The 13,507-nt window shown below is 42.4% G+C and overlaps 1 protein-coding gene across 1 annotated transcript; it reads right to left on the bottom strand.

Annotated features, from left to right (window-relative positions):
- Positions 1 to 9,090: 9,090 nt before the first annotated feature.
- LOC141117576 (zinc finger BED domain-containing protein 4-like) lies at positions 9,091 to 11,989 on the bottom strand. The gene is made up of 3 exons (XM_073610490.1): positions 11,375 to 11,989; positions 9,839 to 11,220; positions 9,091 to 9,754 (listed from the first exon to the last, which is right to left on the bottom strand). Exons 1-3 carry the CDS (start codon positions 11,539 to 11,541, stop codon positions 9,366 to 9,368), a joined length of 1,938 nt encoding a protein of 645 aa, XP_073466591.1. The 5' UTR covers positions 11,542 to 11,989; the 3' UTR covers positions 9,091 to 9,365.
- Between the last annotated feature and the right edge of the window lie 1,518 nt (positions 11,990 to 13,507).

Here is a 13,507-nt window from a genome sequence, read left to right as displayed (position 1 = left end):
CATGGGAAGGAAATCACGTACCAGGTACGTGATTTTGCCTGCCCGTGCCATTCTGCCGACGTATATCATCGTTAGGCGGTCGGCAAGTGGTTAAAAAATTCTTTAAAATCACAATAAACATTTACAAGAATTACGTATTACTTCTTTTGACATGTACAACCACTTCTTACTCTACATGTTTCGCTCAAAGGAGCTTCTTCAGGAGGTTTTTGAAAGTGTTGCATGAAGTAATATATACTATAAGAAAAACAACAATTGTAAATGATTATGTTTGAAAATTTCCATGAATAAAATTGCATGGCATGTCAATAGGACATGCCTATGTATATTTAATAGAGAAATATTCATACATTATACAAAATACATTTTATACAAAATAATGATGAACTGAAGATGAATGCCTACCGGATGCTTGTGTTCAAGAAGTATTCATTTTTGATTCCTAAACTGAAGCCAGGATTTACAAAATGAGAAGACCTTTGGTAACCAGAGAGAGAGGATAAAATACAAACATGTTGGATATGGTTGTCAGATATGGGAATTTACCGAGGCTGAGATGCTGAGAGCGGTAACCTCTTGCGACTAAGCGCACTCCACTCCTGGAGATGGTACAGGGGGTGAAGGGCACAAAGAGGCACGAGTCACCAGCAGGCAGGGCAGGTCTTGTGTGAAGGTCACCGGGAAGGAGACAGCTGTGCAGGACTGGGAGATGCTGAAGCTCAGGGAGGTAGATGAGCAGCTAGTCCAACAACAGGCCAGGGGTCAAACACCGATGACTGGCAAGAGTCTCTTAGATGGGCAGAACAGTCTTGTGCTGGAGACTGATAGCAGGTCTGTAAACAGGCTGATGATTAAATGCTGAAGACTGATAGGAAATCCATAAAACAGGCAGAGGGTCAAACACAGATAACTGCAGGCAAAGTCTGTGAGCACGCCAGGGGTCAAGCACTGGAGACAAATAGCAGAGTCTGAGAGCAGGCCGAGGGTCAACCACTGGTACAGGAAGGGATAACCTTAGACAGGCCGAGGGTCAAACACAGGAGGCAAGTTGGTCCAAGAGGCAAGATGAAGGTCAGAAGCAGGAAGAGATCAGTATAAATCAAGGTCAATCCGGATCACAACGGGTAATCAAGAATCAGGATACAAGCAGGAAACACACAGGAATCTGAAAGACAAACCAGCAAATTGGCCATGGCACAGAGTGGCTTTTATAGGCAGTGGGAGGCTCAGGTTGTGCGTGCGCTATTGCGTACGTGCATTCGCCGTTCCGCTGAATTGCACACACGCATTTGCCATTTCCCTGAATTGCGCATGCGCATTAGCCTTTCAGCTGTATTGTGCCCAGAGATGCGCCAGGGTACCGCTCTACTGCGCATGTGCGTAGGAAAGCGGTAATATTGGCGAGGCTGGTACTTGCTTCTTTCCTGACAATGGTTCAAAATAATAATACTAAAAAGTATAGGGTAGTGAGTAGGGCAAAAATGTTTACCTCAATTCTAGATAATGAAAAAAATAGAACCAATTTGATCTTCCATCCCTAAAATGAGGGGATGATCGGATGATTCGGACAGTAAACAGGAGGACCGAGAATGGTGAATGCCGCCCCTTATTTTTATCCCCACAGTGCCCAGACACGCACCCGTGGCACGCTTGCTGTTGGGTTCTACTGTTTAGGGAAATAACCTGTATTATCCTATAAGTAAGAAAAAAATGGAATTCATTTATGATGTTGTTGGTAATTCCTATATAGATTTAGTGTTTCTAATCGTTGTGGGCGATTAACCAAGGGGTCAGTTTGAAAGAGGGGACAGTAAAGGCAGAGCCCACGAAGATCAGATGGCATTTCAAATCTTTCAAGGCTCTGCAAACAATCCCCTCCTTGAGCTGCATAAGCAGATCACCAGTGGCGTGTCCAGCTTTCATATTTAGGGGGGGCACATGGGGGGACAGGGATAAAAGTAGGGGGGCAACCATAAAATGCAATATATATATATATATATATATATATATATATATATATATATCCTGGGACCCTTTACTACGACCCCACAACAGCCCTTTCACATGTTCTGCAGTGAGCTCCCTTCCTACTGTATTGGGCCCCCCCAGGGTGGCAGAAAACAAGAGATATATGTCACCAGCATACCAAGAAAATATAAGGGTCCAAAGCAGTGGGAGAACTATCAGGGTTGCAAAGGTTGTCTTACCACCGGGCCCTGGTGTTCTGCCACTGTGGGGTTCCCCAGCCTCCTCTTATTATCCTGCCCCTGCTATTGACAGTGCTGGTCTGGCATCTCTTGGAATTTATAGGCTGGTTCTCCTGTCCTAAGGACAGGAGAAATCAGTCTGTCTTTTCAGTAACTGAGAGTCCTGGTGGAGTCCTTCCTGCAACTCGCTCTTCTCCCTGCCAATGAGGATGCAGAGGTAGGAGCAGATTGGGTGGCCGTAGTTGTGTGAGTGCTCAAATTATGCAGTGTCATCGAGCAGAGGGAGGGGAGAGGAATCACCCGCAGGAGCTGACTGGGGACGCTCTCCCTCTTAGACATTGCCTTTTTGCAAAAAAAAAAAAAAAATGTAATGGGGGGGCACATGGTGGGGCATAGCATAATGTTGGGGGAGACAGGGCCCCCTCTGCCCCCCCTAGGGACGCCATTGCAGATCACTGAACAGCAAGGAAATTCAGTCCCCACAATGAAAGGCTGAACACAAGCATAAGTTCCAAAGAGTACTTACTAGTGTAGAGGAGGTCCAGAAAAGAATGACTGAAGGAGGGAGAAGGCAGCGGGATGGAGAGAGGCATAAATGGTGTCATTCGTACACCTTACTCTGATAGGGAAATATTACATGAGAGAGAGAGAGAGAGAGAGAGAGAGAGAGAGAGAGAGAGAGAGAGAGAGAGAGAGAGAGACTGCTTCGCTGTCTCCCCCCTTCTCCCTCCTTCAGCCATTCTTTTTGGGACCTCCTCTACACTAGTAAGTACTCTTTGGAACTTATACTTGTGTTTAGCCTTTCATTGTGGGGACTGAAATTCCTTACTGTTCAGCAGTGTTTCCAACCTACCAGATTGAAATTTACTGACACAACACCCATAATTTACTGGCACCGTCACGTTTTTACTGGCATATCCAAAAATTACAAAATTACAGTTTTAAGTGCAAATTTCAGTATTTAGGCTACAATCAAGTACAATATGTAATTAGCAAAGTGATTTAAGGTAGATATTAAGGCAAAAACATATTTCTTATTTTATTTTCGATATAGTAAGTAGCTCAGGGACAAGAATCGAGAGGGCAAGAAATTAGAATGGGCGGCACACACACATGAAATTGACTCTCAAAATGACACTGACATTTTGCAGCAGCTCAGATGATGATGATGGCACCTCACCAACATGACACGCAGTGGCATCGCTAGGGGGTGCAGGCCACACCCGGGTGACACCCACCAGAGGGGTGATTCACGGCACTGGATTGAGAGAGGTTTGGGGAGGGAGGAGAAGAAAGAATGGTGAGGCAGAGGCAGACAGCTCTGCAGTCCCATAGCCCAGTGCCCCCGGCACCCACATGTCCTCCAGGAACCGGCACTGCCTATTATTGTGAGTGACAGGCAGGCAAGGAGAGGTGCTGGCTGCCTATCACAATTACACTCCTCAGAGCCGACAGAGCCCCGTAGAAGATGTCACGTATGATGAAACATGTAGGGCGTGGCCTCGCAGTGCTTGCCATCACGTGTTTTGAATTTCTTATTTGCACGGGCGTTCTGCCTTTGTTTTATGCCGGCTTTTTTAGAGAAATATTCTTTTTTATTGGAACTGTCTATATGTACATCTGTGGTTTATTTTAACCAATAAATCCCCAACGTTATTACACTATTGGAGTTCTTCCCCTTGCTTTTTTTCTTGGTATGGACTCTTCCACTCCTGAGTCCCCCCTCTGATGTTGGAGCTGTTGGATTGGCCGGACCATATTGGAGTCGGTGGTGCACGCTGACAAGACCCGGATATCAACATCCCATCTGTCCCCGCAGAGGGCTATATCTGCAAGCCCATACGACCTTGCCATAGAGGAGGTCCAACGATTGGGGTAAGCGTACATCCACCACTGCTTTTTCTGCAATCAATATGTATTCGGGAATAGTCTTTCCAGCTCATTATACTCCTGATTTTGTGATGAGATATACCAAATGAACTTTTTCCTTTTTATTTTGCTTAGCTTATTCACGGACTGATCATAGGTTCTTTGGATGTGCGATTATTTATAATTTATTTTCATAATATGCAAATATTCTTTTTGGATCTTTGAGAGAGGATTTTATGCACTTGTTATTATTATTTTTGCTGGGATTCATATATAAATTGTGTCTCCTAGGCATTTTTTCCAATTATATTATTGCCAGCGCACAAATTTTGAGTTATATAGTATGGAGGTGGAGCCTGGCACTCAGCATCAGCAGCAGTCTTTAAGGGATCAGTCCCAAGAAACACATGGACTTGTACGTGGCTGGGAGGAGGTGGCTGCGGACCATGTCGTCCTTAGTGATCCAGAGGACTCCGGACCGAATGCCTCAGCAAACCTACGCTGCATGGCCTCCCTGATCCCGCAAAGCCTGCGTAAGGATCCTCGTATTCGTGGTATCAAGGAAAAGGACCAATACTGGCTGGCAACCCTCCTTGATCCACGTTACAAGGGTAAGGTTGCAGACCTTATCTTGCCATCGCAGAGGGAGCAGAGGATGAAACATCTTCGGGAGGCCTTGCAGAAAGGTCTGTGCAACCTGTTCCCAGAGACTGGGAGGTTACAAACTCCTGTTTCTGGACAACGTGTTGCTGAGGCTTCGGTCAGTCAAAGAAGGAGCGGTGGAGAAGGTGGCCGTCTGACCGATGCGTTCAGACAATTTTTTGGTCCGCAGCCCCAAGGTATGATCGGTTCCAGCAACCATCGCCAGCGTCTGTTTTACATGGTGCAGGAATACCTAGGGGCAAGATCAGACTTGGACACCTTTCCCACCGAAAATCCTCTGGGTTACTGGGTCTTGAGGATGGATCACTGGCCAGAGCTTGCACAGTATGCAATTGAGCTATTGGCCTGTCCTGCATCCAGCGTTCTTTCGGAACGCACATTCAGTGCTGCTGGAGGCATGGTAACCGATCACAGGGTGCGTCTGTCCACTGACTCGGTCGATCGACTGACCTTCATAAAAATGAATCAGTCTTGGATCACCACCAGCTACCAAGCACCTGATGCTGATGTAACCGAATAATTTTTTTTGAAATCTCAGATCCCTTCAAAGACTGCCTATGCTGATGCTGAGTGACTATCCCTGAGTAATTATCCTCTTCCTCCTCAATCATCACGCTGATAGCTTGTAAGAACATTTTTGGTTCTGGGCGCCACCACCAGTGCCTAAGGCACAATTTTTCAGCCCCTGTTTAACAGGGGCGTGTAATTACAATTTTTGATGCAATACTTTGCAGCAGGGCTCGTTCCTGCATTCCAAATAGAGTGTCTGTGAGGGGTTGCAGTGTTGTGGCACCAGCACCAGTGCCTTAGGCCCAATTTTTCAGCCCTTGTTTAACAGGGGCGTGTAATTACAATTTTTGATGCAATACTTTGCAGCAGGGCTCGTTCCTGCATTCCAACTAGAGTGTCTGTGAGGGGTTGCAGTGTTGTGGCACCAGCACCAGTGCCTAAGGCCTAATTTTTCAGCTCCTGTTCAACAGGGGCATGTAATTACAATTCTTGATCTAATATTTCACAGCAGGGCCCTGTGAGGGCTTACAGTGTTGTGGCCACAACAACACCTAAGGCCCAAATTTCTGCTGAGTATATAGGGCAGGACCCTACTTTCAAACATCTAACTTACAAACGACTCCTACTTGCAAACGGAAGGAGACAACAGGAAGTGAGATGAAATCTACCCCTAGGAAGGGAAATTCTCTCCTTAAGAGTTAATATGGGAAAAACATTTCTCCTTTCCACTAATGCTTTCCAATCCTTGTTCCACAAAAAAACCCAAATTTTCAAAAAACATTTTTCATTGGGACAAAAAGTGAGGTGAAATCTTCTGAAGAGGAGGAAAGACAACAAAACAAATGTCACAGGGGTGATAACCCTTCCCTATGTTTTCCAAAAAGCTTAGAAAAGATTTTTTGGCTGGAGCTAAACACGTTAAAAATGTACCCGTTCAAAATTACAAAGAGATTCTACTTAACAACAAACCTACAGTCCCTGTCTTGTTTGCACCGCCTGTATACTGCTGTTCAGAGTATATAGGGCCTGGTGGCCCCACACCTTTCCTTATTTTAATTTGGGTGCGGGGTTCCCCTTAATATCCATACAAGACCCAAAGGGCCTGGTAATGGACTGGGGGGTACCCATGCCGTTTGTCTCACTGATTTTCATCCATATTGCCAGGACCCGACATTACATTAAACCCGCAAGCAGTTTTAAATGAGATTTTTTCCTTTAAAAATGACATTTGGTGCAGGGACTGTTCTAAACATGGGAAACACGCGTCACTTTACAGGCATACTATAGACACCCCCCAGGTACGATATTTAAAGGAATATTTCACTTTTTTTTTTCACTTTAAGCATCATTAAAATCACTGCTCCCGAAAAAACGGCCGTTTTTAAAAGTTTTTTTTGCATTGATACATGTCCCCTGGGGTAGGACCCGGGTCCCCAAACCCTTTTTAGGACAATACCATGCAAATTAGCCTTTAAAATGAGCACTTTTGATTTCGAACGTTCGAGTCCCATAGACGTCAATGGGGTTCTAACGTTCGTGCGAACTTTCGGTCCGTTCGCAGGTTCTGGTGCGAACCGAACCGGGGGGTGTTCGGCTCATCCCTACTCTCTATCTATATCTATATCTCTCTATCTATATCTCTCTGTCTATATCTCTCTATCTATATCTCTCTATCTATATCTATATCTATATCTCTCTATCTATATCTCTCTATCTATATCTATATCTATATCTCTCTATCTATATCTCTCTATCTATATCTATATCTCTCTATCTATATCTCTCTAACTATATCTCTCTATCTATATCTATATCTCTCTATCTATATCTCTCTAACTATATCTCTCTATCTATATCTATCTCTCTATCTATATCTCTCTGTCTATATCTCTCCATCTATATCATTCTATCTATATCTATCCATATCTATATCTCTCTATCTATATCTCTATATCTATATCTCTATATCTATCTATATCTCTATATCTATCTATATCTCTATATCTCTCTATCTATATCTCTATATCTCTCTATCTATATCTATATCTCTCTATCTATATCTATATCTCTCTATCTATTTCTATCTATATCTCTCTATCTATATCTCTATATCTCTCTATCTATATCTCTATATCTCTCTATCTATATCTATATCTCTCTATCTATATCTCTCTATCTATTTCTATCTATATCTATATCTCTCTATCTATATCTCTGTATCTCTCTATCTCTATCTATATCTATCTATATCTATATCTCTCTATCTATATCTATATCTCTCTATCTATATCTATATCTCTCTATCTATATCTCTGTATCTCTCTATCTCTATCTATATCTATCTATATCTATATCTCTCTATCTATATCTATATCTCTCTATCTATATCTATATCTCTCTATCTATATCTATATCTCTCTATCTATCTCACTATTACTATTGATATTGATATTGCTACTACTATTGATATTGCTACTACTACTACTATTGATATTACTACTATTGATATTGATATTACTACTATTGATATTGACAGACATGGGGGTAAGTCACACATGTGCAAGTCACAAGCAAGTCTCAAGTCTTAACCTTCAAGTCATAAGCAAGTCCCAAGTCACTGTGGCGAAAAGCAAGCAAGTCAAGTCGAGTCCCTGCTAGAAGTCAAGCAAGTCAAGTCAAGTCATTTATTTTGGTCAAGTCACAAATTAAGTCAAAATACTGATCTACCCCATTTCCATCCTTTAAATGAGTTAAAAGTCAGTTTTCAGGAAAGGTTTTGTTTTATTTTCAACATTAACAAAACAGCTTAGTGCTTTTTTCTTGGCATATTAAAGAAACACTTTGAATGCCCAAATAGCAGACAAGGAGCAGAACACTCAGCAATTAAATGGCCAACAAGCCTGAAAAAAATGTAGTCCTTGCTGAGGGGGAAAATAACTAAGCTCAAAGTTTGAACTTGACACAATGCCAATATCTGGACACTTGAATGGTGATGAGAATAATAGTATTCCCATCACCATTCTTCAAGTGTCCAGATATTGGCAATTTGGCATTGTGTCAAGTTCAAACTTTGAGCTTAGTTATTAGAATAGAAAAAAGACAGAGAAACACCCGCGCAATGGGATGCATGCAATGGAATAAAAATTTAAAAATTAAAGAATGTTGTTGGAACTGCTGTCACTACCGATTACTTCCACTAGGTGGAGTAAGATATTAGAGAAAAGGAATAGAAGTAAATAGCGCTGTTTCCAAGCCTGGTGAATTCAAATGTGTTATAAAGGTCCTGGATGTGCATAAGTCAAGTTGGTTGTCTGACTTAATAAAGTGCAGTGTGTGCTCTAAAAAAGATATAACTTAATCCGTATAAACATAATATATCCATATATAAATGAACCCTATTTTTAAATTAAAAATATTTGTGCAAAATTATGTGATCCATAACGTAAATCGATAATGTACATATGAAGTGAACAAACAAATATATATAATCAAGTGCTTTCAGTGCTGCTAGGATCTGGTGAGTGCAATCAATCACTATTAGAACACGGATTAAGGCACGCACTGAAAGGTTTACTTATTGGAATATCCATCAGAATCCAGGGGTTTTTTTTGTAGCAGCACTGAAAGCACTTGATTATACATATTTGTTTGTTCACTACATATGTACATTATCGATTACGTTATGGATCACATAATTTTGCACAAATATTTTTAATTTAAAAATAGGGTTCATTTATATATGGATATATTATATTTATACGGATTAAGTTATATCTTTTTTAGAGCACACACTGCACTTTATTAAGTCAGACAACCAACTTGACTTATGCACATCCAGGACCTTTATAGTAATTCCACGGGATAAACATTCACTAACTATAGGCAACATCTTTACAATCTTTCCCACTCCAGTCCATACTGCCCTCCCACTAAGGGAATAACACATTTGAATTCACCAGGCTTGGAAACAGCGCCTAACTTCTATTCCTTTTTTCTTAGTTATTAGAATAGCCACTTAAAATGCATTGCATTTGCAAAAAATAGTATTCTCACTTCTCAGAATACTATTTTTTGCAAATGCAATGCATGTTAAGTGGCTATTCTAAGAATAGCCACCTAAAATGCATTGCATTTGCAAAAAATTAAATTTGAAAGTACTTTCTCGCTCAGTTGTGAGCGATGGGGTCGCATTATCACCCCACCATGGCTAAACACACGTTCAACAGGTGCGCTTGATGCAGGGACTGACATTACTCTTACCGCTACCCTGAACAAAGAGGGGAGCATGTGCCTGTTCATGGCCCAAAACTGAAGGCAGCTCTGTCCATCACAAATGTCTAAATACTGGTTCAGCTGAATTTGGGGACTGGAACATGAATCTCTCTTCTGTTTTTTGCGGTATGCTGTGAACAGCCCAGATTGACTCTCTGACTCTGCCACTGGCATTTGCTCGTCTTCATCGGTGGTTGTTGGGGTGGGCTTGCAGTCCTCTTTGAGAATCAAGTCTGAAAAACACAAGCATAAAACAGTGACTCAATGCACTCAGGTGTTATTACTGCAAACGGGTTATTACCAAAAACATAACATACTTTTTATCATCGCAGACACAGCCTCCTTGACATTTTCGGTAGCCAAAACATCATGGGTCAACCACATGGTGCCAAATGAAGGATCCAGCAGAGCAGCTTTTAGGTATAGAGGGTCAGAGAAGGGTAAGGTTGCTACATCATTCTGTTCATCTGCCATCCTCACATTGACAAAGATCCCTTCGAATCGTCTTTGGAGTGATTCTTGCAGGCTACGGATCAAGCCACCAAGGTAGCGCACGCTCTCTTTATGATTTTCCAAGTGGTGATTCAGAGAAAGGATACAGGGTACAACAGCACTTATTGTCACAAGTTTTTCTCCCTGTGAGAGGTCTGTGGCTTCTCCAAAAGGTTGAAGGACATCCACGAGTTCCTTAATCTGATTCCACTCTCTAGCTGTGAATACAGTCTCTTTGTGTCCCCCATCTTCAAGCATTCTAGTCAGTTTCAGCTGGTCACAGCTGACCACTGATTTCAATTGCCTCAGTGTGGAATTCCAGCGTGTGGTAACAGAGGCAGGGATTCCACGCTGTCCAAACTCCTCCTCAAATTTTTCCTTGAAAGAGGTGCTTGTGTGTAACAAGGAGCTCAACCTGGAAGCTTTGGCGAGAGCTGCATTGACTAATTTAGTCTCTTTAAGTCCATCACCTATTACCAATTGAAGCGTGTGTGCAAAACATTGAAGTCTAGTCTGGGTTTTTGCACTCAAATAATTGTCAAACATCTCCTGTTCTTCCACTGACAGGTCATTCCAAATGTCTGAATCATCAAGGTCATCGTCTTCATCTAGCTGTCCTGGAAAACATGTAGTGAATGCTTTTTTCATGTTTGCGGCGTTGTCACAAATGATGTGGTCTACCTTTTTTTTAATCTTGTACTCTTCACATATATGCTCAAATTCCTCACAAATTCTTTCCCCTGTATGGGGACCTTTGAAGCGGTTGCACGCAAGCAACTGTGATTTTAACTGAAGACGGTCATTCTCAATGTTGATCCAGTGCACTGTGACTCCAAGAAAGCCTCTCATCCTGCGGTCTGACCATATATCTACAGTCACTGACAGATGATCTACCACTTCGAGTTCATTTTTCAGCTTCATTTTCCTATCTGCCACCAGATTGTCAAGCTTGCCAGTAATTGTTCTTCTACTTACTGGAGAGTACTTGTTGTCTACTATTGACAAAAAGCGACGAAAGCTTTGATGTTCAATGATGGACAGTGGCATGTTGCAGTTTATAATGAGGTCTGACAGGATTGAGTTTGTAATTGCCTTTTGCTGCTGGTGGTTGCAGTGGTATTGCTGCACAGTCCCCTGTGCGATGAATTGTGAGATTTGAGGCTGGGTATCATCAAAAGTCCCTTTGGTATGGATGTACTCTTCATATCTATCAGTAAACAGAAGAGAGATAGAAAAAAAAGTTAGCTATGTGATTTATTGATTTGAACAACAATACACTCTGCTCCCACCTAAAGTGGGATGTAGGCCTAATTTTTGCATATATATATATACACACATACACGTGACATTACTGTACCTACTTTTCTTTGTGGGTTTTGTAGTGACGGATGAAGTTGGATGTTGTGGTGGACGTGTCTCTTATTTTTGAGTTGCAGACCTTGCATATCGCCGTTCTCTTCTTTTCACAAACATCTAAAACATAATCCTTAAATCCAAATTTAATTATTTTTGGAATCGCTCCCTCCATTATAGCTGCCTTGTGCGTTGATCTGTCAGGGGTGGATCCAGAGTTTGCTGTCGGGATGGCCTGGGCACTGCCAGAAAATAAGGTGTTGCTGCTTAGTACACTAGTACTTACAGAACTATTTTTAATGTATTATATATATACGGTCCTAACCTAACCTTGTTTAAAACAGTGACACGTTTATCATTCCAGATTAGAATATTACATTAGTGACTCATAGCGACACTTTTGGGCACCAGTGACACCAATACAGTGACCAGTGCTAAAGTTTGCATTGATTTCAGCATGCATGGAGCATTGCAGTACATGAACTTTCACTGGATGTGGACTGTTTAATGAGTTTGTAGTACGCATGGAGAACTTAATTCAGCAATATGATTTTTATGTAATATACACGTTGAGCACTTTGTACTTCGCACAAGTAATAGTTAATTAGTGAAGGACTCAGGGAGGAACTGGTCTGGGACTGAGGGTCAGTGCAGTGGCCGTCGCAGCGCAGGAGAAAAAAAGCACGAGGAGGAGGAGAAAACAAGGAAAGAAGGTTTGTACCTACCTAGGTTTCATAGTTTTAGCATGTGCGCAATGATATTGATGATTGATTGCATCTGCAATCATATCTGCGTCCTGTAATCATTCAGTACAGGCCAGGCCAGGGCCCTGCTAGCTGCTACATCACTAGTGCAGATTTGCAGAAGCTGCAGGTCTGTTTGATGCAGTGCCAAGCAAGCTAATGCTTCCCTGCAAAGTTTGCAGGGAAGCATTTGCTTGGCACTGCATCAAACAAACCTGCAGCTTCTGCAAATCTGTTTCCTCCTCCTTGGCTCCGGGCTCTGTGCTTTTTCTTCTGTGCTGCGACGACCACTGCACTGTCCCCCATTCTCAGACCAGTTTCTCCCTGAGTCGTGTGACTGTCCCTGCTCCAGTGCCCCCTCAGTAGAAGAATAATAGTCTGCCATGACTTACTCTATGGCTGCTGGACTGGACTCCACTCAGATTCAGTCAGTCGGCTAGGCTTGGCTGGCTCCTTGGGCAACTTCCAGTTCCTTCTTCCTCCCCCACGTGAGGCCCGCGACTCACGCTGCTGGCTCTGCACACTTGCACAGAAGCCCAGCCCCTCCCTCAGAGATCACTCCGCAGTAGGAGGGGGGTGGCGCCGCGGCCTGGCCGGACGGAATACAGAGACCTGTACAGCCTAGGAGGAGAGACTGGACTGCAGCGCAGTCATCATCAAATAAAAAAAAAGTCTGCGGCGGCCGCGAACACTGCAAGCGCCGCTCGCGGACACCTATGCGATCCCCGCCCACAATGTTAGCAAGCTGTATTTGTGCGGGCAGAAGCCGGGACTCGGGGGAGATTTCTTTTGTGGGGGGGGCGGCTTTTGCCTAGGCCAAGACACAGCACTGGTGGTGCCAAGTCATTGCAAGTCATTGCAAGTCAAATAGCCCAAGTCAAAGTCAAGTCGCAAGTCATTAGTGGCAAGTCAAAGTCAAGTTGAGTCATTTATTTAATTTTGTCAAGCAAGTCGCAAGTCCTCAAACAGGTGACTCGAGTCCGACTCGAGTCAAGTCATGTGACTCGAGTCCCCCACCTCTGGATATTGATACTACTACTATTGATACTACTACTTTTGATATTGATACTACTATTGATACTACTACTACTATTGCTATTGATACTAATACTACGGATACTACTACTACTGTTACTACTACTGCTACTACTATTGATATTGATACTACTACTACTGGTATTAATAACACATAAAAATAAATATGAATAATATGAAATACATGGGTTTATATTAAATCCTACTACAGATCCCAGCGGTGTATACATGGAGCATCAGTATATAGGAATATCTATCTATCTATCTATCTATCTATCTATCTATCTATCTATCTATCTATCTATCTATCTATCTATCTATCTATCTATCTATCTATCTATCTATCTATCTATCTATCTATCT

The sequence above is a fragment of the Aquarana catesbeiana genome, linkage group LG13 (assembly GCF_042186555.1).
Source record: "Aquarana catesbeiana isolate 2022-GZ linkage group LG13, ASM4218655v1, whole genome shotgun sequence".
In the NCBI taxonomy this organism is placed as follows: Eukaryota; Metazoa; Chordata; class Amphibia; order Anura; family Ranidae; genus Aquarana; species Aquarana catesbeiana.
This window is presented reverse-complemented; position numbering and strand designations above follow the sequence as displayed.